The sequence below is a fragment of the Pyxicephalus adspersus genome, chromosome 6 (genome assembly GCF_032062135.1).
Source record: "Pyxicephalus adspersus chromosome 6, UCB_Pads_2.0, whole genome shotgun sequence".
Taxonomy (NCBI): domain Eukaryota; kingdom Metazoa; phylum Chordata; class Amphibia; order Anura; family Pyxicephalidae; genus Pyxicephalus; species Pyxicephalus adspersus.
The window spans coordinates 79,827,240-79,852,724 of record NC_092863.1 but is presented as its reverse complement, the minus strand read 5'-3'; the positions used below and the strand labels follow the sequence as shown (position 1 = coordinate 79,852,724).

Here is a 25,485-nt window from a genome sequence, read left to right as displayed (position 1 = left end):
GATTGTTGGTGCCAGACGGACTGATTTTAATATTTTAGCAGCTGTTGATCTCTAAGGTTTACTCAGAATGGCACAAACACACTCAGTTCTGTGAATGGAAACACTTTGTAGGTGAAAGAAATATGAGTAGAATGGCCAGACCAAATCACAGCGCTATGCAAACTTAGGATAACCACTCTTTACTAGTGACGTGAACATAAAATTGTCTTAGAACACACAACATCATCAGATATTTCTTCATTCTGCATGGTGGTTGGAAGCTTAAGAGTCCATACTTTACATGCTGTATAATTTAACTGGCACAGCAATCTCTAGGTACACATATGATGTTGTCCTTTCCGCATGTGATGTTACCCTTGGAGTTTTGGGGTATCGCACATCTTCTCTAGTTTTTCTACCAATGGTCATTACACTTATATACACAGCAGCTTGGTGCCCCCAAAACATATTACAATGTTATAAAGCATTAGAGGTACTAAAATTGGCTTATTTTACAAATGCATTGATATAAATGTTCTCCTAATTCTTCCAGGTAACTCTTACAATAATATCGTATCTGGGTAAAATAATTCCATTTATTTCCATGTAAAAGATGTTTTTTATGTTCAGCATTCCTAATAATTGAACTATATCTTACAATGTTCTTATTTTTATTATAAGAAAGCCCACAGTCGGGATTGCTGCCTTCGGGAATGATCAGCTGCTATGTCATGTACCTGACCTTCTCTTCTCTGTCCAACAAACCCCCAGAGACAAGTAAGTGTTCTATCACATCTTCAGATGTATGGTTTCCCCCTAGATGACACTGAGCAGCACACGCTGGAAGAGATTTAGAACACTTGGCTTTGGTTGAAAATAATGTGTGTCTAAAGCTACTAGGATCAACAGATAATGGTTAAACCAACAGTAAGGATTGTTTTTGGTTCTGCTCCCCACTGGACAGAGCTTCCTTCAGACATGAATAGTACCCGAGAGAAAACAAAATTATATCCAGTCACCTCTGACTTGGATCAAGCTAAATAGTAATATTTTCAGCATGAATCACATCAGAGGGAACCCCTGCTGCTTATTAATAGAATTTTAAGTAAGATTATGTCTTTTCCTGTCTGCATAAAGTGAGTCTAAACCCTAGAACAAGAACCTAATATATTGCAGATAACCTGTTATTAAATATGATGACTACATTGCTTTTCCTTTTTCTGGCTATTTTCCTATATTTTTACCTGCTGACCCTTCCAGTACAAACTTTTTGTCATAGGATGTCCTTGTACACGCTCTTATCATCTCTCGTCTGAACTACTGTAACCTCCTCCTCTCTGGTATTCCACTAACCCGATTCTCTCCTATACAATCTATTATGAATGCTGCAGCCAGACTCATCCATCCTTACCACCGCTCGTCTTCCACTGCATCTCTTTGTAGTTCTCTCCATTGGCTTCCATTTCACATGAGAATCAAAGTCAAGCTCCTGTGCTTTGCCTTCAAATCCCTACACAGTTCTTGTCCCACTTACCTTCCTGATCTGGTAGAAAAATACTCCCCCAGCCGCTCTCTCCGCTCCTCCAATGACCTACTAATGACTTACTCATAACCTCCTCACTTGCACGGCTCCAAGACTTTTCTAGAGCTGCCCCAACTCTCTGGAATGGTATACATCTACCTATTCATCTTGCTCCTACTTTCTGCTCATTTAGAAGAGCACTCAAAACCCATTTTTTCAAACTTGCCTACCCGTCTTCCTCTGTCTCCAGAAACCATCACTACTTCCCACCACTACATATCTCCCCTCCTATTGTATGTTACTTCCCCCACTTCCTAGATTGTAAGCTCTTCAGAGCAGGGTCCTCTCCTTCTGTATCACTGTCTGTATTCGTCTGTCATTTTCAATCCCTATTTAATGTACAGCGCTGCCTTGGCATTATATACATGTTTGTTTATTATTATTATTATTATTATTAATAATAATATTAGGATGACTGTTCACTTATTGTATTTCACTAAATCCTGGAGGATCAGCATTGCGACCTTAGTACAGGATTACAACTAGAAAGCATCACTTCCTTTCTGTTTGTTTCTATACGATAAGGGTGATGTGTTCAACTTCTTGATTAATACGTTTGGCATATTACTGCAGCATGGGCAGCTGCAGGGCAAGGACTGAATTTCTTTTAAGATCAATAGGGGGCCTCTTTTTACTTATTTGTGGGATGTTTTAGTGATATATTCATCATACCAAAAATGGAACAATAAGATAAGTCTGTTCCTGTAACTCATACACATTTTTATTTATTTTTAAGTTCTGGATGAGGAGGGAAAGAACGTAACAATCTGTGTTCCAAACTTCGGTAATGGCATAAACCAAGATGAGCGGCTGGTCTCTGTTCTGGGTGCATGTATCATGCTTGGCTGCATTCTGTACTCCTGGTGAGTAGCTGACATTTATAAAACACTAAAACACAGGTTGATATAATAAAAGTCAAACAGTTCTGGGTTCTCAGGTGTTTCAGTCCAAAACTGTTTTTACAAATTTATAAAGCAATTTAAAAAAGTTTATTATATTATATTAATATATTCAAGATTATAATAAACCAGAACAGGGTAAAGAATCAGATGCCTGTTTGTTTTTGACAAATCTCCATTTACATATTCAGAACATTCTTAGGGGCAGGTTTAGGTAGTATTGTGATGACATATGGTTGTATCTTTCTTTATATGCTATCTTATTAATAGCAAATGACTTTTGGTTTTGATAAATCAAACCCAGTGGGCCTGATTTAATTAGGCTCTCCAAGGCTGGAGAAAATACACTTTCATCAGTGAAGCTGGGTGATCCAGCAAACCTGGAACCAGATCCATTTCAGGTTTGCTGGATCACCAAGCTTCACTAATTAAAGTGTAACCACTCCAGTCTTGGAGAGCTTTCATAAATCAGGCCAAATATCTCTGCCTTTCATTTTCTCTCTGTTCTTCTTAACATTTCCTTGTCCCATTCCTGTGTCCCCGTCTTATTCTTTTCTTATTTTATATCATTCTTTCCTGTTCCCACCTATTTATGTTTTTATCACTGTCTTTTTGTTTTTATTTATATATTGTTTATTTATGCCACAGTCTGACTTCAACCACACATGCGTTTTGTGATACTCTGAGGGGAAGATATGCACCACCAGGGGAAGAGGTACATTTTTACAGTTCCCATATTATTAACTATAATAATGAATTATTACTCCAAAATATTTTCTTGCATTTATTATCCTATCTGTGTTTTAAGAGAATCCTCAGATGACAAAGGTATCATAACCTGCCAGCGTCCCAGGTTTCCCTCTGGGTTGGACGGGGGAAAACACCCAATAACAACCCGCCATTAAAGAAGCATTTTACAAAAATATACAATCGATTAATTGGCATATAAATGTACAGTAATAACATCTCCATAACTAATCACTATATCTGGCTATATTGTTTAAGGAGTTTTCAGTGCCAAATTGGAGGTGTAGATAAACACAAACAATGTATCCTCTGCAGGTAATTGTACAACAATAATAAAATAATTTCAAGTGGCAAATTGCATATATGCTATCTAATGTCTACTTGTGTAATGTCATCAATGCATAAACATAATAAGGACTGCTGTAGTAGCTAAAGCAGCATTCTAAAACTTTCTGTAAACTGGAATATGTTATTGACAGTTCATATCATGCTATGCGGGTGGCTGTGTGCCAATTTTGTGGCCAATGTTAACTATCCAGAAGACCAGCCATGTTTTTTTCTATATTTATAGTGTGGTCATTAAAGAAGAATATACACAGTAACTTTATCGCCTGTTGTACTGTTTATGTAGCTTTGTACTGTTTATGTGCTTGCTGAAGTAAAAGTTAACAGGCTGGGAAAGCTTTACATACATTCCTGTTGGTCTACATACATGGAATTGCAGGTTGGCCCAACCCAGAATAGCCCTTCTGGTGACATCCAGACATTCCATGAATAGGGGAAAGTGTTTATTCCAAATCAGGCAGACATACCTGTTTGCTTATGAAGGCGGTGGCCACTTGTGGTTATTGGCACAAGCGCTGCGTAATATGTTGGCGCTATATAAATCCTGTTTAATAATAATAATAATAATAATAATTGGCACAATGCCTCTAGTCAGGAGAAACTCAGATCTGTCATATATTCTAATGACTGGGTACACTGCTTTCTTGTATTACAGAAACATAAAGCATTTGTAAGAAATCAGACTTTTTACTATAACTTACAGACAGAAAATAAAGACATTTATATTTTTAAATAGGTAAAACATTACAATAATGAAGGGAACATACAATAAACAGGGTTTATAGACAAATAACGATATGCTGACCTGTCAGATTAGAACATTATCTATGTATTTTCAATTGGTTTAACATAAAAGCCTTATATATTAGGAGATATTGGAGGAAAAAAAAGGAGAAGTTAGACAAAGGGGGGCGGAGGGTAAACAATTACATTGAAGTAAATGTCAGTGAATACAGTATGTGCTCTACAAATCTATAAACAGCCTAGTAGGCATAGATCATAATGGACGGGAAAGAGGTATTTGATCCCCTGTTGATTTTGTACATTTGCCCTCTAATAAAGAAATGACCAGTCTATAATTGTAATGGTAGGTTTATTGTAGCTGTGAGAAACAGAATAACAACAAAAGAACCCTCAAAAACCCAGTGCTCAAAAGTCAGAGCTTGATGTGCATTGTAATGAGTGAAATAAGTATTTGATCCCGTATCAACCAGTCTGGAGACTGGCTAGGCCACTCCAGGACCTTCATGTGCTTTTTCATGAGCCACTCCTTTGTTTCCTTGGCCTTGTGTTTTGGGTAATTGTCATGCTGGAATACCCATCTACGACCCATTTTCAATGCCCTGGCTGAGGGAAGGAGGTGCTCACCCAACATTTGATGGTACTTGGCCCCGTCAATTGTCCCTTCGATGAGGTGAAGGTGTCCTGTCCCCTTAGCAAAAAAACACTCCCAAAGCATAATGTGTCCACCTCCATGTTTGATGGTGGGGATGGTGTTCTTAGGGTCATTGGCAGCATTCCTCCTCCTCCAAACACGGCAAGTTGAGTTGATACCAAAGAGCTCAATTTTGTTCTCATCTGACCACAACACTTTCACCCAGTTCTCCTCTGGATCATTCAGATGTTCATTTGCAAACTGCAGACGGGCCTGTACATGTGCTGTCTTGAGCAGGGGGACCTTGCGGGCTCTTCAAGATTTCAGGCTTTCACTGCACACGGTGTGTTACCAATTGTTTTCTTGGTGACTATGGTCCCAGCTGCCCTGAGATCATTGACAAGTTCCCCACGTGTAGTTCTGGGCTGCTTCGTCAACGTTCTCATGATCATTGCAACTCTACGAGGGGAGATCTTGTATGGAGCCCCAGACTGAGGGAGATTGACAGGTATTTTGTGTTTCTTCCATTTGTGAATTATCACAACAACTGTTGTCACTTTCTCACAAAGCTGCTTGGCGATAGTCTTGTAGCCCAGTCCAGCCTTGTGTAGGTCTACAATCTTGTCCCTGACATCCTTGGACAACTCTTTGGTCTTGGCCATGGTGGCTAGTTTGGAATCTGATTGATTGCTTCTGTGGACAGGTGTCTTTTATACAGGTACTGTAACAAGCTTGGATTAGGAGCTCTCCCTTACAGAGGGTGCTCCTAATCTCGGCTCGTTACCTGCATACAGTGACAACACCTGGGAGCCAGAAATCTTGCTGGTTGATAGGGGATCAAATACTTATTTCACTCATTACAATGCACATCAAGTTCTGACTTTTGAGCACTGGGTTTTTGAGGGTTTTTTAGTTGTTATTCTGTCTCTCACAGCTACAAAAAACCTACAATTACAAATATAGACTGGTCATTTCTTTGTCAGAAGGCAAACGTACAAAATCAGCAGGGGATCAAATACTTCTTTCCCTCACTGTATGTGTGAATAGCAAAAGTGCTTTTATACTGTAGCTGCTGGATTTTCAAGTATAAGCAACCACTTGCCTTGGCTGTCACTAACAGCTTTGTGTGAATTGTTATTAGAACTAATCTGGTCTACAGAAGGAGTTTCTGATATAAGTTCCTTGCTTGCATGAACCTTTTGTTTCATGTCTGTTTCTCTTTACAGATTGCACGTTGCTGCTTTTGCTTCGGCTCCAGCAAAGGTGGTAAGAAAACTTTATTTATATCTTATTCTAAGTTGTGGTATTTTTTTAATTGTAAAATTTATTTCCATCATTCCAATTTAAAGGTAATGGTAAAGCTTGTTATGTATGGCATAGAAGGGTTGGATATTTTTAGGTTTTTAGTATCAATGCGATTATACCAAACACTGTAGTAGTAAATTATGTGATTGCAACTTTTCCAAGTAAAAAGGAACAAACAGTTTTATAAGACATAATAAGTTCTAATGCTTCCGAACTATAACAGACTTCTTTGTTTTATCAGTGTCCCTGTTGAAGAGATTTCTCATCTCTTTTTGTCTTGACATGAATAAACCCTTTACATGAATCACACTTTGCATGAATCAGATTTTGAATCATTTCATCTTATTTTAATTACTTCTTACTTGAAGTCAGTGTTGTTCCCCATCTCCCAGGCTAGGCAGTCTAAATCACAGTGGGCCTGATTTATTAAAGGTCTCAAAGACTGGGGAGGATAGACTATCATGGGAAAACATGGGTGATCCAGAAAACCTGAAATGGATCTTGTTCTGGATTTAAAGCATGTGCCAGCTAATAGGAGATCATTTATAACAAATTGATATAAATTGCTTGATATAGTGTTGCAGTACTAGAACAGTATAAAAAGTCTGACAGATTTTTTGCTTTTTACACGTCCTGATTTCATCTTTAAAATGGCCACAGTTACCTGTGAAATGTAAAAGTGACCATCTGTAGCCTGTTCTACAACACTATAGTCTTGAAAAAAAATGTATGTTAAAACAGAACATTTCTCCCTGTTTCTAGCTAGAGAAGGCCGGGTAGAAACTCGGGGAGGACAGGCAGTGTCTTATGACGAAGAAGAGAGGACTCTGTACAGCTATGCCCGCTTCCACTTCATCTTTTTCCTAGGCACATTCTACATGATGATGACAATCACCAACTGGTTTCAGTAAGTAGATAAGAAAATGTGTTTTCTTATTATCATGTATGATTCATTGTTAATATTTATAATTTAATAATGTTTAATAATTTTCATGTCTTTAGACAAATATGATTTTGTAAAATCTTGTAAAATTGTTTTGATTTTATTTCTATATGCTTTCATGTGTCGTTTACATTTTTCTAGTGTATTTTTCCAGTTTCCCAGTGTATTTATATAGGCGATGCTGAGAGTGCATTTATTCCGGGGACCATTAAATCCAAGGACCCAAATTTAACTTCTAGCTTCTTTTATTGCCAGCTGTGCATTCCCATTAAATGATATATATATATATATATATATATATATATATATATGTGTGTTATTATCATGTAATTACAAAGTGACAACTCAAAGGCAGTTTATGGACTGACACAGTTGTACTTGGGCCTTAATTAGGATTCTTTATTTATCATGACATAATCTTGGATTGTACAGGGTGATCATAGAGGAATAGGGAGAATCAGTATTTAGAGCAGCCATTCTACCTTCTTAACATGGAGGAAACCTTGAAATAACTTTTAGGTCTGCTACAATTGCTCACAGTACATTAGCCTGGTGGTGAGTGGGAAGAGTGCCTCTTACATTACTGGCTGGTGAGAAAATGTCACCCTAAATATTTACAGGTATAGAGAGCAGGATTAATGATTTTTTCTGACTTGCATGCTTACCTTAAGCTAGACATCCTCCTAAATGGCATTTTCAGAAGAAAGTAAGCAATGGCCAAAGAGAGGGTTATTACGTGATAAGTTTTTAAGGGATAAAAATACGACTACTTAAGTAGTATTGCCAAGCCTAAACAATTTGGGATACGGAAAAATTGGAAAGAGAAGAAAGGTGGCTCTTTAAGGCATAATTGTTAGATAACTGATTAAAATCTTTTATTTGTAATCGATGAATTAAAATAAATGTCTTAACAAATACACATATATAGATTCGTACTCTGGCACTATGAACCTAGATACATTACATCGGGTTGGTTATGATGTATACCAACTCCAATAAGGTAAGGGCCCTTACCTTATTGGAGTTGGTATACATCGTAACCAACCCGGTGTAATGAGCCTTAAAGAGCCCCCTTTCTTCTCTTTCCATTTTTTCCTTATCCCAAGCATTGGCAATATAATTTTCCCATGGCAGATTTATTTCAAACTTTGTGATTAGACAGGTGTTTATTGCAGAAAGAGACAGGCAATGTCCCTTCTGGATTAAGCATTCTTACCTGCCTGATCGCTGCCTAGCTCTCATGCATGTGCAGCGCAGCATTAGTTGCCGTATTACTCAACACATCCTGACTTCCCTTCCTGGGGCCAGGACTGAATAAACTCCTGCACTCCTGTGTGGGAGCAACGGCATGCCAGCCAATCAAGGTGGCCAAAGATTGGAATGCGGAAGAAAAGAAGATAATAGTGAGAAAGATTATGATGGGGCAGAATTCACATTTTCAGGATATTCCCTATAGTTGCACATTTTGCAATGACAATTTACCTAAATAATTTCAATGAACAAGTCCAATAATATCTAGACCACTAATACAAAAGAAGAGATACAGGAAGATCTGTCTGTTAGCGGCACATTCTTACCATCTTTTCTCTTTCCACAGTTATAATCACGCTGATATAGAAAAGCTCTTTACTGGCAGCTGGTCCCCCTTCTGGGTGAAGATGGCTTCCTGCTGGATGTGTATAGTGCTTTATCTCGGCTCTCTAGTGTTTCCAATGTGCTGCAACAGAGGAGGATATGTGGTGTAGATAGCCAGGACTCTTTTATCTGTTCTAAAAAGTTTTTTATGATCTGTTACGTCATTTGTTACATGTTCTTCATCCAGCTACATATGCTCGTTTGAGAACTGATTTTTTTAAAAACCCTTTTTATTGTAAAAAATATTGTGCAGGACACAAACGTAGACATCAATAAACCAATTTTTACAACAGTGTTCTGTTAGCATGTCCAATGTAAAAAAAAAAAAAAAAAACACATTGAGCCAGATTACTTATTTTCAGATTTGTTTGTCTCGTTGAAAAAGAACAATACTCTAGGCAACGTCCTACAAGTGCTTTTCATGTCATTTTGTCTGGGTGGGAGGGTAGATTTAGACTTTATTCGTCTTATCAATAGAGGGAATCCCATTAATATTCTCCTGCTTGGGACCATTAATGTACTGCCTACATCATAGCAGGCCTCATGGCTTCTACCCATTTCACCTATCAGTGTCTCTTGGTGTATTAATGTGTTATGACAACACATGTAGTTCTTTTTTAGGTACTTACAGTTTGCATGTTGTGAACCCCTTATATATATGACCTGAATTTGTTAGCCACAATTTGCAAGCCATTTTGTAATGTACATGTCTAAAATACATTAGAGAGCAGTTTAAAAAGTTTTATCTGCTCTGCCATGCTCATGTGGAAACATTTCTGTGATCCACAACAGTGGTCCTCAGTTTAACCAAGATATTCCTTATTTCACGTATTCCATATTCTTTGAGCCCAGAAACAAATTTATTGGTCAGATAAGTTATGTACAAGTTGATTTACTCCAAGGTGTGGGATCTGGCCACTGAACATCAAACAGCTAGAAATGTACAACCAGATCTTAATGTATGTGGGTCGGAAGAAGCAAGCAATGGCTGACCATACAGTGACAAAATATTTTATACCACAATCAAATATGTCAGCTTGATGCATTGGTTGACATTAATGTGAGTTATTAAAAGTCAAAATACAGAGACCCATGCGTTAACAGCTTCAGGCTTTTTGATTGTGGAATCCATTCCAATAGCAGTAATTGGAATTACCTCTCCAGAAGTAACCTGTCAGGATAGAAGTACAGGCTTAGCCATTGCCGATTTGTTTTTAAAGCTACATGTTCAAAGACTGTCATTGTACTTATTTCAATATTGGCTTTGTTGCTGCCCTAGAACATGCATGTGTAGGTGTTGGATAACTTAATATGCATATGTCAGTTTCAGATCAAGTTAAAATGCAAGGGTACAAAATACAGCTCTGAAACATGTGCCTTGACAAATCAGCAACAGGTACCTTTAAAGCCCGTATTTGTGCTATGCAAAAAAATTAGCTTTTTTTTTCTCCAAGAAACGAAACTTTCACCATGGCCCAGTAGAAAAAAATAATCAGCCTATCCTATCAGTGTCTATATGACTAAAATTGAAAACATTCACTATTCCGTCAATTGTCTGGACCACAGAGCCACATATGTATACTATGATGATGTTTACATTGAGTTTGTGCTATATGTTTATATACAATAGTTGAATTGTACCATACTAATGATGTAATTTACTATATTATTACCTAAATTATTGAAAATTGTCTAAAATAAATACCTAGAAAACAGGCATTGTTGTATCCAAGAATAAGTACAAAAAGTCTATGTAATTTTGGAAATGTAATTGGTCTGTAGGATGTGAAGGTGACATTCCATCTGAATCATTGTGAATTAGTTGGAGGGGGATGGAAGAGGTTGTGGGCAAGGCTTATTATACATAGACCAGTGGACCATTTGGATTGGCTGTGATCTTACCATTGACCAAGACAGTATGTAAATGTGACATAATAGTTGTCTAGGTATTAAAAATATATATGTGCCCATTTCTCACCATGGAGGTTCAGTACGTCAGTGTACCTCCATGTTCTATTTCTCTTTCTGGTAACAACAACACATAAAGCAGTGAACCTAACCTGGCACAAAATAATACAGCCATGCTTCTCTTTAGATTTCTTCCCATGCTAATGTCCAAAAGAATCCCTGTGCTGCCTTGTGGATCCTAGGGCTTGTCTATACAATAATGTCTTGACTTGTGTCCAACCTCAGAATATACCTCACCCTAGTGGATGTAGCCTACAGGGGACCCCTGTGCAGAATTGACTTAGGGCCCCTTGTGACTGAGAAGCCTACAGGGCCCTTGTACAGCAGCACACTTTGCACCTTTCTATGTCCACCCTTGCCTCACCCCTATCTGGTGCTTTGTTCTGCGTTTTGCCTTTCATATGTTTTATGCCAGAACCCTTACGGCTTACCCTGGCATTTTTTTAGACCAAATCATTTTCAATGTGCTAAACCATCATGCCAGCCAGAGCCACAAAGCATATCAGAATATACCCACAGCTTTTACCATCACCCTTCAGCTGAAACAATTTGTTAGTTTCGAGTGGACATCTCTAAATCTTGGGACCACACTTCTAAACACTGTGTAGCTTACTAAAGTGAACCAAGCAGACCTAAGTGCAATTTAACTGGTATTGTTCTGTGATCTGTGGTAAGAACTATTCTCTATGCTATTGGGATTTTTGCAATATTTCTATCATTGTATTTTATCCAGATAAAAAAAAAACTTTATCTTAAAAGGGCTTCTATTATAGAGTAATATAAACTGTATGAAACATATGCACATGTAACTAAATTTACCAAAAACTAGACAACATTTTGCTACAAGCTGTGAATTCACTAAAATGTATTCTTTTTATTTACTGGATGAATATTTTGTTGCACGTATTTCATCATAGTTATTTCTCATTTCTTTTTAAGGCAGTTTTTTTTATTTTATTTTTGTGTAAATTGCTGAAAATAGAATACAAGTGACAGGTTGGAGACAAAAGCTGGACATTAAATTAGACACAAAATGCTCTGACCCACAACAACCACATTACTTGTTTCTAATGAAAGATAAATGCTTATGGGGTTTTCTGCTTTGCCTTTTAATTACCAAAAGAAAACAAATCCTTGGGTATTTTTGCCCTGATTTGTTGGACTTGGGCTATAATTTCCTTAAAATAAGATTTGATTTGAATTGTCATTTTAACTTTATTTTCTTTTCTGTCATTTTCATAAAGCAGACCCAGTGGTGTCATACTTCCAGAGTTGGGTATTAAATGATACAAAATGTTTGCTTCATTTCTATGCGATACACCCATATCAGTTCAGAGGATACTCTTCTTATGTTTTGAATTCATTATATAAATTATATATTTATTTCATCAGATGAGATAACCGCCCTTAAAAGTCTGTTTAGTCCTGGTAAAAGCTGGTAAATTTCTGAACTCTGTGTTTTTTTTCTTCCAGTTTCAGTAATGTTTATTTTTCTCTTTTTCCCAACCATCTCTATACATAATTGTTTAATAATGTTTGTTTTATTTGTTGATAAAGTTTAGTACTTTATGATTTTAGTTTGCCCAGCAAAAAGGCTGATATGTCATATAAATGTAAAAAAAGGTTTGTTAAAGGGCAGACAATTACATATTTATAATTCCAAAGCTCATCACACGTGTTATAATCTGACTGTACAAATCCCTTATACTACTAACAAACACAATGTACGGACCTGTCTATACTCTCCAGTGTGTGTCCATTTAGGCATGCCAATGTATGACATAAAAGTTGGTAAAAATAACTGTGACAAGAAGCCGTTTGCTTGCTTCCTATTACAGCAAGCCATTTATTTGATGCAAGTAGAAGCTGGCTTTCTTTTTAGCGTGTGTATATAGAACACCAAGGCTTGGGTTAACATGCAAGGCTTGGGTAAACATGCAATTTAGTAAAACAATAGACCCTTCTAGGGAGCTTGGGTAGAGGTAGTCATTGGCATGGCCAATTCCATGTCTTCTGCTCAGTTTATCCTGCCAAAAACATACAAACAAGCTACATTCCTTTCTTTCTTATAGTATTGCTTATTTATTCTTCTTTGTTTAATTCATTCAGTACAGTGCTTTCCTGTTAGTAATTACTGGTTTACTTGTCTTGCTAATGGAAAAAATCTGCCCGAGCCTTGATTTCTAATTAAGGAATTGTGTGGGAATAGGGGAAAACGTGTACAAGAAATGCATATTTTCCTGTAAATGTTGATTTACTTAGAAAGGATGACACTGGTCCAAGTTTTAAATTGCTAAACATTATTTTTTTTCTTTTTTTATAAGAATATTCAGAGATTATGGCTTTGTTTTCTGTTGTTCTATTTTGTGCTTGTATGGAGAAAAGCATAACTTTTTTAATGGAGTGGGAATGTAATAAAACCCAGGTTATGTTAGAGAGATTTCCTTTCACTAACAGTGACAACAGTTTCCCCATTGTGGCCATAGATATTAGAGGGCCATTATATGTTTTCAATTGTGTGCAGGAGGATTTTCTTTTTTTTAAAGGACTCCTATCAGAGAAACGTGCAGGCTACCATTAAACTCCCTACATTGATACTTTAGTTGTAACTATCAAAGTGTCAGCAAGAACACTTGGCAGTCATCAGTTATCATTGATGGCTTTAGGAATTCTTTTCTTGGATTTGAATCCAAATTCTCAGATCATTTATTGGTCGAGATTTAATTTAATTCAATCTAACACTTCCTGGTGTCTTTCACCTACTTACTTCTAAGATGACATAATCCTCCTTACGTGGTGACTGTTATTATTGTGACTTGGTGATCTTCTCTCCATATCTGCTCATTCCTCCATTCATACCCTTGTTTGTTCTGATTTTTCTGCTATTCATGATGTCATCCTAACCTGTTTTTGCCATAGTCATCTACTAATAAAAAATTTGTAACTATCATTACATGAAGCTTTTATATATTTTCCTATTTTACAGTTGGATTCAATATCCTATGCTTTATTAACTATAAACCTATACAAACCTAGAGATTATTTATATGATTATAATTTTATTCTCAAACTTCTGACCTCAGACATTTTTACTTTAAAAATTTCCTTAGCTCTCTTGCTGCTTTGAATTCCTGGGTGGAGAAATATTGTAGATATTTGGCCAAATGTTTTTGAAATAGTTGATTTTTACTGATTGTTGGATGCCTACTGCAGTTTGTCACTGCCAATAATCGTGGGTATTATTGTGTCTATGGGCATAGAGATACAGTGAGTCTGTGTCTAGTCATCTGGGATCTCACGTATACGGTATGTGTCTTAAAAAGGATTTACATTCATTTTTCTTTGTGCCTTTTTTATTGTCCTCTGCTTGATATGTAATATTGCCAGCTATGTGTTTACCATTAAATCCAAGTACATCCATGGACAATGTAATATGCTGATAGTAGCCAGCCACCTTGCATAAGAACTGGATCCAATTACAGTGATACCTTGGCTAACGGAGATAATTAGTTCTGGCATCACACTTGTTATCCAAAATCTTTGTTAGCTGAAATGAAACGAAAATTCAGCTCAACAGAGCTGCAGTTTGTTATTGGGCATCCACTTTGCATTCTTTAGCCGAGTCGATCTTAGTTAGCCGAGGCTGAAACACAGCAGAAAGAATCTTCCTTAGACAAAAATGTTAGCCTAGGTATCACTGTATTTTTCGTCAGCGGACCTTCATATCCCCTAGCCCCTACTTCCTAGATTAGACTGGCTTTCTTTTTGCATCTGCATTTATTTATCCATCCCTGAAATACAACCTGAAATTCGCTAACACTGTAAAAATAAAAAAATAAAAGCTTGCATTCTGTGAAAATAGAGTTTTAGGATGGGCTGAGTGTTAAAAAGGATATTTAAACCCAAGAACAAATAATGTATAATGGTATTTTTTATGGTTAGTTACAGTTTCTAACTGTACAGAAAATACTTGGATGGAAGAAGAGGGGTTAGTAGGCCAATAGAGTTCAGTTTAGGGTCCAGTTTATCCACCTCATCTAGGGACCAGCAAGCAGCGATATATTACAGTTTCTTCTTGGGTTTTGATACACTTTAATAAGTGATAAAATTGCTATCCTTAAAGGGATAGTTTTTTTTTCACACATCTCTCTTTCTCTGCTCATCCATATGCTGCGCGTGGTCAACTTTTGTTCATGCTTTTTTTGTGTTATTATATACTAGCTTAAGTTCTGTATTATAAAATTATTTATTACTATTCTGCGTGTTTGTTATCTGACATGTTTGGGTAACATCAGCTCACTGGAAATGTTAGACTTTTTTTTTTAGACTATATCTCTTTTTTATTTCATCTCCGTTAATCATCAGTAGGGATCCAGAGAGCACTCATATATAGCAATTAGGGAGAGCATTAAATTTGAAATCCCGTAAACATGCTGTTGTGCCACAATTTTCAAGTACAAATTTGCCTATAATCTATGTATATGTACTCATAGTACACAGATAATCTGACACTGCACAGGCAGATATCTGGAAGCATGGGTGCTTGGTGTGGGACTGGAGCAAATTCTGATATTTGTCATACAAACCCAAAACCTCTCTCTTGTATTTCTTCAGTAGTGCTTTGGCACTTTTGCATGCATGTTTGTGATTTTTCTTTTTTAGTAAAGGGATTTTCTAATTTAAAAGTGTAGCTCTGCTCATGTCTTTTTCATGTAGTTAAAGAAAGGAGCCACCATCTTTATTAGTTCCCTTCTGGGAAATTAAGTCATACGTTTAGTTTTCAGTTGTAGTACCCTTGCTGGTGAAATCTGGGATTGCAATCTGTTAGGACCAGCCATTATCAAGCAAGTTTTTGTAGGGCCCTGGGGATCCTCAGGGTCTTGCCAGGAGTACTGGGACTGATTGACCTTCCTAATGGTACAAATCTGCAGGTCCCATGCCAGTTGGTAGAACCAGCAGCACAGCATCAATCATTTTTTTAGCTGTCTGTAGGGTGGTTTTTGACCATCACTGGAAGGGGGTAAATTCTCTCACTAACCTCAGAAAAATATTAGTACAAGTTCCCCAAGACATAAAACTTTTTTATGGGTTCCTCTGGTGTAAAACAGTTGGGAACGGTTGGTTTAGGTATATTGCCATAGACCTCTGTTATGCCTGAATGAGCAAATTTACCCTATTGCGGTTCCCATATAAAAAGCAACAGCTAGACAATATTTCATAGGGAGCTTGGAAGCAGGGATGCATCTTTTATTTAAACTGGAACCCCTTTTTACATACATTTTAACAGTCTTAAATGCTAATACCATATACATTTTACATTTCTTTGTATTTGAACCATTTTTTTAATTGTTACATTTTTTTTTTTACAATTATATGTTACAACAATATATACCAATTCAGATACGTTATTTATTTAATAACTGACTAAATTGTAGTTATGTAGCAAGTTCTGTAGAACATTTGTCATTGATTGGCCAGTTGTTAGGCCCTCTTGTGTAAGACCGATTGATTTGTTTTTTCCAGACTGATGTAATGGATCTCAGGAAATTGTAAATCTATGGAGAATGATGCTGTAGATATGGGATTTGGGGCCAGTGTGAGAAAACAAAATGTACTGAAGTAAAATATGGATGATTTATATAAATCATGCAAGATGTTCTACGTAGCTGGCAGGAGGTATGGTTGGTTAAATTATTCATCAGTTATTCCTTCTTTGAAACCTGTATTATGAACAACGTTTTCTTTATAAAAGTTTTATAGCCTTTTTAAACACTGTTCTATGTAATAAAGATTTGTTTTAAAGATAATTTTTTTGAGTGATTATTTTTGCAAGCGTGATGTGTAGGTGCAAATTTGTAAGTGCAGAATAGTGATGTCAATCTATTTCGGATGCTGTTTTAACAGCTGGGTTTGTGCATGATTGACACACATGATGGCTGTATGACAACAGCAAGTAAAATAAACATTGAAGGGTCTGTCATTACCTCCATACGGGGCCACGATGATCTTTGTCATCAAAAAAGAGTCTTTGGCCAAAGTTTTTTTTTTAATTTTATGAAATCTTGTGTTTGATTTACAAGTAGAATAGGATCCTTTTAAAATCCAAGATTAATGTTCATGGAAATATATTTTAATTTACCGATGTGGTCAAATAAGAACTTATTACAATGCAGTAATAAATAGGTCTTTTCCAAAGATGGGTACACACCAATTGGATATTCTGATAAAATTACACCCAAAAAATAACATAGCCAATATTTCCTTGGCTCTGATAACTTTGCTGCATTGTACTTTACGATGTTGTACACTGGTTTTTTTACATAGCCACCAACAGACAGACATCTTCAAGTCATTGTTAGTGTTCCAACACTATTTCAAATACTGCAAGCTTTCCCTGAAATATCACATTGTACACTTTTTTTTACATGGCCACTAATAGACAGACATTAGTTGTTCCATTTCAACCCTATTCCAAATACTGCAGGCTTTCCCTGAAATCTCAGGCATAAGTAAAACTCAAATCAATCAAAAGCCATGACCACTAATATTCCTGGTCCCAAGCAAGCCCTTTTAAAACCCAACTTTTCTTTTACCTGGCACCTACAAACTAAAGAATATTTGAGAATAACCCTGACAGGTGACTGTTATACTATACCCCAATAATAACTTACCTGTCTTCACAAATTATGGTCCAATTACTATAGCTTCAACATTCCCATATTACATCCTGGTGTAGAAGATTGACAGCACTAAAAATGGAGATTCTCCTTAATGACCTGTACTTATTCAGAGTCATCCTCGACAAAAATCGGTTCCTGGAAATCATCTGGCTAAAATTGACCACAATTATAAAATAATGCCCTACAAAGACTATCGGGCATGAGAGGTAGTTATTTTAATTTGTGATATTACTATCTTGTAGCCCAATTTATCCAGCTAATGCTACCCTAGAATGTAATTTTAATTATTATACCCTTGGTACTGTTTACATTTCACAAATCTCATCTGTATCAATGCGGTTCCTGGTGTGGGGCTCCCAACCATTATAATACTTCATGTACAAGAAAAATTGTAAGGGCTTCTTTATCCCGCTGGAAAAAAACATAAGCTAAAAACAAACTCCTATACAACCCTTTTCTTCAATCCAGAATTCCAACCTGCATACCAAGCTTCAGCATTAGGTTGGTGGCCTTTACCAAAATCTGCTACATTAAAGATCTCTGGCAGAGAGATCCCAATTTTATCTTACTGCAATATACTAGAGGGGATCTCCAGGACCGAGGTTCTTGTACTGTGTACCATACCAACTGGTCAGAGAACTTCTCATTGGTCCAAGCAGGTAAGTCAGTGAGGAGTGCCAAGAGGAAATGCCTTAGTTTAACTCTTAATTCCCATATGTAAAACTTGTTATACTCTGACCTCCCTACTTAAATATCCAGATGGGAGGTAGAGCTGGGTCCCCCACCCTTATACATAAACTGAAAAAAAAGCTAAAACTTCCCAAGTCTTAGACTGTAAAGATCATAGAAGGAGCATACAGACTGTAAAGTATTAGTATTCTACCCCAACTGCCTTTACTACTAGCTAGTTACCTGGCTGTCCCTTAAAAACTTTAGGACACAACTTTAAAAGTAGGGTTCATTAAGGGCAATCTTCATATTTTCTTACTGCAAAGTATATATTTAAAGAATGTAAAACAGCGGTCACCAACCGGTGGTCTGCGGCTCTGGCTGGTGTGCCCCCCCAGCGCAGGTCAGGAGTAGGACCCTGCTGGGAGGGTGCACCAGCCAGAGCCACGGACCATGTCTACCGTATGGATCGCAGGCTCAGAGCAGTGGGCGGGTTGTGTCTCTGAACAGAGTGGGCAGGTTCTGGCATCATGACATCACTCTGAGTGGAAGTTTCTTCCCATTTGAGTGACACATGATACCCCCGCATGCGCAGTCTGAAGTCCGTGAAATTACTGGTCCGTGACCTCCAAAAGGTTGGTGACCACTGATGTAAAAGACACAGCTATTTGCAATAAAAACTGTAAAAAACATGTCAAAACAACTAGTAAGCTGGAAATCGCTTCTGACCTGCTTAAAGCTGAATTTCTATTACCAATGCCTTTAATGAGCAAAACAGCAGTTACACAATAAACAAAGTCCATAGTATATGGAATCCTAGGCTCCATTTCATTATGAACAGAACAGCAGTGTGGAAGTGGTAACCACTGAATACTAATGCTGCGATGTTCTATACACCACTGACACCAACTATGGATGTCAGATGTAAGGCCTTGACGGAGTTTAGAATTTGGCATAAAGACTTGGATAGTCCTACAGTGAAGTCTGATTGTGCTAAAATGGATTGGCCTATTAGTGGTGACCACCCAACCTGAACGTATACTGCTATAGGGTAAATCATAGGAGGTTTTTTCTAAAGTGCTTATATCACTGTTACCAATATAAAAATCCCCAGAGCCTGGCACTGCCACTGGCTTGTGTAAAGTTGCGTGTTGAAATGAACTTTGGAGCCATGTTGGTGGAGTCGAACACTATTATTCATTACCTGTTTATGAGACCTACAGAACTGAAATAGCCATTCACTGAGGGTTATATTATATATATATGTATATATTTATATTGAATTTTTGATATTGCATAGGCGAGGAACATTTGTGTTACAAAATAACCTTTTTCTATAAAACCATGTGTACGCTGTAATTTTTAGTAGTGGTTTGTCTGTTCCATGGTACATGAAAAGAAATGATGGGTTTACTATAACATGACTTTACTTGTGACGTGAATGGAAAGCTGTCATCAGCATGTGGTCTGCTTCACCATATTCTAGAAAAAGTGCTACATGGATTTCCTCCAATCCATCCTCCAGATGCCGGACAGGGCCGTGTTTAGAAAAGAATTTTAAACAGCTCCTTTCCAATGTTCAGACATATGTCTAACCCATAGATATTCTGTATGTTTAAAGATTAATAGAACCAGTCAGTACCAAAAACGGCATCCTTTATAACCTGCCATTATGGAACTAAGGCCACAAATATGTATAAAGGAGTGACTGTTAGTTTAAAATGAGCTACCAACTGACCGGTTTTGGATTATATTATTAAACCATTTTCATTTTTAAATAGTGGGGCTGGATTAGAACTCCTGTCAGATCTTTTTGCTGTTTTTGTCCCTTGCTATTTATTTAGCAGACTATCCGGACAAAAAAGGAACAGAAATCATATGGTTGTCATAGGCATCGGTAAAAGAATGACCATTGGTAAAAGTGTTACTTCTAACTCTAAGGAGGTTTCCAATAACTTCCAAATGCACCAAAAGAATGAAAGCTTGAAGGAATTTTCACAATATTCATTACCTTTAAAAGTTTCTTTATTGTATCTGTTTTATTTCACATACATTCATGTACAGTAGGTATAAAAAAAACTTTGTTACATCAAATTCTGTGTCCTTATTAACAAATAAAAACTGAGATTACATCAAAACAAAAAAAATAAACGTGTTCTGTAGTTCTAAGTTACTTTATGATGTAAACTGCTGAGCTTGAAAAGCTTGAAAGTCTTCTGGAATTGTGTCTGGAAAAAAAGAGATTGTTTGTAAGCCACAAAAATGTTCATCTACTGCTTTGTAAAACTGCATGAAAAGGTTGAAAGGAAAACTGAAAACTTTTTTTTTTGTTTTAAAGGTAAATTGTCGAGTTTTTGAGTTAAGTGTTGGTGTTTTTTTCCTATAATATGTATTTACTAAAATTTGTTTTACAAATAAAAATGTAACACTGTGCTCCTTTGACAGGGGATTGGGAGTATTCTACAAAAAGAACAGAAGCTTTTTGTTTTCAGAACACTGTTGTATTAAATATATCAATTATATTGTGACAGGCAGAAAGCATGCAAAGATTGGAGGAGCCAGCATGCAAAACTTGTATCTTTCACTCTTTCTGCATCCCTGTACTTGGTACTGGCATGTCTTATGTGTTGTGGGGAATAATGATATGTTTGCCCTGGAACCACAGTTTCCTAAAATAGCTGTATTTGTATATGTGGCACAAATGTTAATCTGTAATCTTTAGAAAAGGCAGGCACAGGTCTTTCAACTGTAAGATTAAAGCACAACCTCACTTAAACAATGTGAATAGGCAAGCTCTTTATTACAGAAAGAACAGGCTATGTCTCTTCGGTAATTACACAAACTAACCTGCCTGTTCACAATCTTCTAATGCACTGGTCCCCAAACTTTTGGAACTCACGGACCACTTGCCCGAGAGTGACGTCAAGATGCCAGAACCTGCGCACTCTCCTATCTCGTACCGGAGAGGTGGTCCGCGCCCCAAGAGGGGTCCTTCTCATGCACCGGCTGACCACCTGTCTGGACCAGGGACTGGGGAACCCTGTTCTAATGAATGTACACTGAGCTGTGCAGGAATATATGAATTATTCGAGTTATACCTTTCCAGCTTGGCCAATAAAGATGGCCAAAGATTCCTAATCTAGAAGAAGACCATGTGAAGATGCCAGTGATGGAGTGAGAAGAGGTGAGTTTAGTTAAAAAAATGTGAAAAGACAGGTAAATGTTTACATTTAGTTCCACTTTATCAGGAACATATCCCTAGACTGTAACCTCTAGTAAGGCAGAAACTGATCCTAAAGGCCTGTACAGGTGCTCAGTAATGGTCGTTCAAACTAATGTTAGTAATCATTTACAGTTTAATGTATGATCATTCCACAGACAGACTGCTTGGCTACCATTCTGTTTTATGGGGGATGGAGAAGACAGTTGGGAAGTGCTCTGCTGAAACAATAGACTTTTTTTATGGTTGGTCATTTATTGATCTGACCTGACACCTGTACTATTTTATTTCTATTTTAGGTGATCATGAGCCAGTGGTTGCCAACCTTTCCGACCTTACAGACCACTAAATTCACCAAACTCAGACCACAGGGGGCTGTGTGTCACTCAAAAGGGAAGAAACTTCCCCCAGAGTGACGTCATGATGCCAGAACCTGCCCCTCTTTCATCGCAGGCTCAGACCTGTTTGGTAAATTCCTGGGCGGAAGGGGGGGGGGGTGACAGTAGCGCAGGGTTGTGGATGCAATAAAAATTGCGTCCACCGCCCTGCGCTACTGTCGCCCCAGGATATTTAGCAAGCAGGTCTGAGTCTGTGATGGGAGAGTGGGCGGGTTCTGTCCATAAGGGGGACAAAGCCATGGACCACAAAAAATTTCTTGTGGACCATCGGTTGGCGGCGGCTGTCATAAACAATTGTCGCTTGTGACAGGTGTCAGGTGTCTGTATGGACCCTAAAGGAGGGGCAAACATGCCTACCCTCTGCACCGCCTACATCTTGACCCAGTCGTTTTTTGGAGTTCACTTGGCACTGTCAAGAATGTAAACTAAGCTGCACTTGCACAGGTCAGTGTGCATTCTAGAGAAGATTGAACAGTCAGGTTCAAAATCTAGTGAACAGGCAGGTAATGTGTTATTGCATAGGAGACATGACCTGTACGTTCTGAAAAAAAAAACTCTTGTCTGCTTGCATTTTTTTTTCAGTTTATATTAGTTTATGTCCCCTTTAAATCTGTACGAAGCTACAGTAATGTAGCAACATTTCCCTACACTGTCAGTTTCTGTAAAGCAGTAATATATAGTTAACCCAGGGTTTTTCAACCAGGGTTCTTCCAGAAGTTGCTGGGGGTTTGTTGAGCAATGAGTTTGGACTCTGAGATTAGTTTAACTGATTCTTTCCTGTGGCCAGCAATGTAGGAGGTTTATTCCCAAAGACCACACGGTATTGTACAGTGAGGTCTGGATATAGCAAAAATAGCAGGGGCTCTCTGAAGTTGTTTAAAGGGGTTCCCCCCTGTTAAAAGAGTTGAGAAACACTGTCTTAGACTGCAAGCTTTACTAAATCAGGGGCATATATTTGGACTGCAAGCTCCAAAAAGATCAATAAGGCAGAAGCAGATCCTTATAATGTAAGCTTCAGTAAGGATAAAATTACTAAATTTTTTAGCTTTAGTAAGACATGAACAGATCCTTAGACTGTAATTTCCAGGAAAGCAGGAAGAAACATCTTTCTTTTTGTTATATACCCATATGAAATTAAAAAAAGACATTTGACCAACTTTAGTTTTGGACCTCAAGAGATCATTGATGTAAAATGCATTAGCAGATGTGGTCTTTAAACTTGAGGCTCCACTGAAATCATTTAGCAGCCCAAAGGACAGTGAACGACTATAAAAGCTGGTTTTGCCCTTTACAGTTTTCAGTTGTTCTAGATGCAAATAAATAAATGATCCAAAGAGATAAGAAAAAGTCCTTTAAGTCCTTCAGACTCCAAAATTATACCTGAGTCAAATATAATCTCTTTGCATACAGAATATTTTTTTGTGGATCAACTGCATTAGAATTTATCTAGATTAGAGTTCTGTATAAATACATTACCATTACAGCGGTATTTCAAATTGGACCAGATAATGTTTTCTTGTGAGAAGCAGAACACGCCAAGTCTTCCTCCACGCATAGTGGTGTCCACAGTCACCCCTGAATCAGCAACCAGCTCACTGCCTTCATAGAACCTTGCCCTGGAAGTAGCAGAAAAAATATTCAGAAGGCAGCATGAAGACTCTTGGAAGTTTTGTACTGAGACTACTGTAAACTACTGTAAACTTAAATGCTCACCATCTCAAACAAGGTAAAAAAAAGAAACAAACTATACAACATAAATTCCAGAAAAGCTAACAGAAAAGTTATTCATTTTTGTACAGACTGACCTAATATATCCAACTTGAGGTCTGTGTTGTAGGAACCAGCGATAGGAGACCTTGTCCTTCCATCCAACATTTCTAGGGTCCTTCCACAACAGCCGTACTTGGTCATTGGTGTCTCCTGTATGCCATAGAGAGTTACGTAGATGTTCTCCGGGCCCTGTCTTTGACTTGACAGCCTAAATTGGAAGAAATGACAGCAGACTGATAAATACATCTTCCTGCTAAATTCTTTTATCCTCTTTTATTTAGTTTATTCCTTGTCACCTATTCCATGTTCATAGAGAACACCTGATTGGCCCCAATAGTTCTAACATACTAATTCTAATACCAAATAAAACTTTTTATATCAGTCTGGAGTTCAGGTCTATTTAATATCCCTGTATATTGGCAGTTACCCTAATCCTAGTAAAGTTCTGGGACCTAAAAGTATATGACACCGTTTTCCCTGAATTTGAATGGGTTACAAGCAGGAAGGGAGGTTAAAAATCAAAAAGGATCAATGCTGGGAAAGCACATGCCGCCGCTGACAGTATTTCTGTTAGCAGACTAAGAATTTCATATCAGCTATTACTCCTGAGCTTATGAAAACTGGTAAATACCTGTGTTCAAATGGCATTGGTCCACAGATTACAATTGTATTGTCTTTTTACAAAAAAGATGGGTTACTGCTCGAAGCATTGGTTTGTTGTTTCAATGTGCCCCAGTGCCAGTATTCCCCATTGCAGATGCCAAATGAGATGAAAACAAGGCTTCTTATGTAAATAAAAATGAAGCTGGAAGTCTGGTGTTAGTGCACTGTATATGAAGCTTGCTTGGGGAGATGTCATAATGGGCAAGAGTCCTACTGCTCCATGAAAGAAGACAATATATCACTGCTGTATTAGTCAGAGAAACTTTCCAGGATTGAGAGTCATGGCTTAGGAATGATATTCTCCTTGCACACACCTCCAGCCATCAGTATATGGAAACTGGCCAGACAATGACTTCACCCATCATACACAGCGGCTGGAGCTATTGTCAGAGAAATGTACAGGGGATAATCAAATGAAGAAGACTACTCTATCTGCAGGGGTCTTCAATGCTGAGCAAAAAGGTATATACTAACATAAAGGTATTTATAACATAGGCTGTTAAAAAGAAGAGTCATTTGTCCACAACCAGTCATAGTATTGACATTATTCTTTAACAGGTACTAAAGACTGAAAGTTTAAACCTGATGGGTTGCTATATTGGTACACAGTCTGAGAATGGTATATTTAGGTTTAGGTATATCTATATCTTTTATTATGTCAGAGTAGGAATATTTGTATAATAATCCTGTACCTTGCAGTAACTTCGCTAATTTAAATCCTGACAAGGCAAAAAAGTCTACTGTGGGGCCTGACTTTTCCTGACTTATGACTCTATTCACGCCACTGCACTGCATGGAGTTAAGGCATAATTGAATAGACTGCCAAATGTGGCATAAACATGTATGCAGTATTTTCAGTAGTGAATGGAAACCCCATTACGTTAGGAGAGTGAAATGGGTTCCCTTTTAGAATGAATGGCATCACATTGTTACAGTGGTTATTGAGCCCTACTAGCTGCTTTTTCACTATCTAATTGAAGTGCTTTAGTGGCTTATAAGGACCAGAATGGCAATTAGTTGGTCTTTGGACACCACTGTACCTTCAGTACCTTATTCCACATTTCTAAGTAGAGCTAATGCAGTTTAAATGGTACCTTGAGTTGAATGCCTGGTTCTGCCACAGCTCTAAATGGAGTGGCCTGCCAGTATGTTTGCTCTGTCTGTTTCCACATAACCACATAAAAACTTGAACTGTCTTGATAGCCAAAGATAAAGCCAGCGTAATCGTCATCCGTCACAGTGTTCACATGGAATGTGCCTTCAAAATCTACACCATTAAAAGCAGTATAACCTGGGGAGACACCAGT

The 25,485-nt window shown here is 37.5% G+C and overlaps 3 protein-coding genes across 3 annotated transcripts in view; 2 read left to right on the top strand and 1 right to left on the bottom strand.

The window, feature by feature from the left end:
* The window catches only part of LOC140334165 (serine incorporator 5-like), a gene marked incomplete at its 5' end in the record, with an annotated part of 24,816 nt that extends 8,231 nt beyond the window's left edge, over positions 1 to 16,585 (top strand). Inside the window, 6 exon segments of the mRNA XM_072416322.1 lie at positions 661 to 756; positions 2,298 to 2,424; positions 3,109 to 3,175; positions 6,154 to 6,193; positions 6,995 to 7,139; positions 8,773 to 16,585.
* The window catches only part of LOC140334164 (serine incorporator 5-like), a 17,233-nt gene extending 648 nt beyond the window's left edge, over positions 1 to 16,585 (top strand). The window contains exons 2-7 of the mRNA XM_072416321.1: positions 661 to 756; positions 2,298 to 2,424; positions 3,109 to 3,175; positions 6,154 to 6,193; positions 6,995 to 7,139; positions 8,773 to 16,585. Of these exons, the coding sequence (XP_072272422.1) occupies positions 693 to 756; positions 2,298 to 2,424; positions 3,109 to 3,175; positions 6,154 to 6,193; positions 6,995 to 7,139; positions 8,773 to 8,920 (591 nt within the window). The 5' untranslated portion in view covers positions 661 to 692 and the 3' untranslated portion in view covers positions 8,921 to 16,585. The remainder of the gene's footprint in view (positions 1 to 660; positions 757 to 2,297; positions 2,425 to 3,108; positions 3,176 to 6,153; positions 6,194 to 6,994; positions 7,140 to 8,772) is intronic.
* Positions 16,586 to 20,134: 3,549 nt separating this feature from the next.
* Positions 20,135 to 25,485, bottom strand: part of THBS4 (thrombospondin 4) — a 39,479-nt gene continuing 34,128 nt past the window's right edge. The window contains exons 19-22 of the mRNA XM_072416320.1: positions 25,273 to 25,469; positions 23,551 to 23,723; positions 23,222 to 23,361; positions 20,135 to 20,355 (exon numbers count right to left, since the gene is read on the bottom strand). Coding sequence (XP_072272421.1) covers positions 20,303 to 20,355; positions 23,222 to 23,361; positions 23,551 to 23,723; positions 25,273 to 25,469 — 563 coding nt within the window. The 3' untranslated portion in view covers positions 20,135 to 20,302. The remainder of the gene's footprint in view (positions 20,356 to 23,221; positions 23,362 to 23,550; positions 23,724 to 25,272; positions 25,470 to 25,485) is intronic.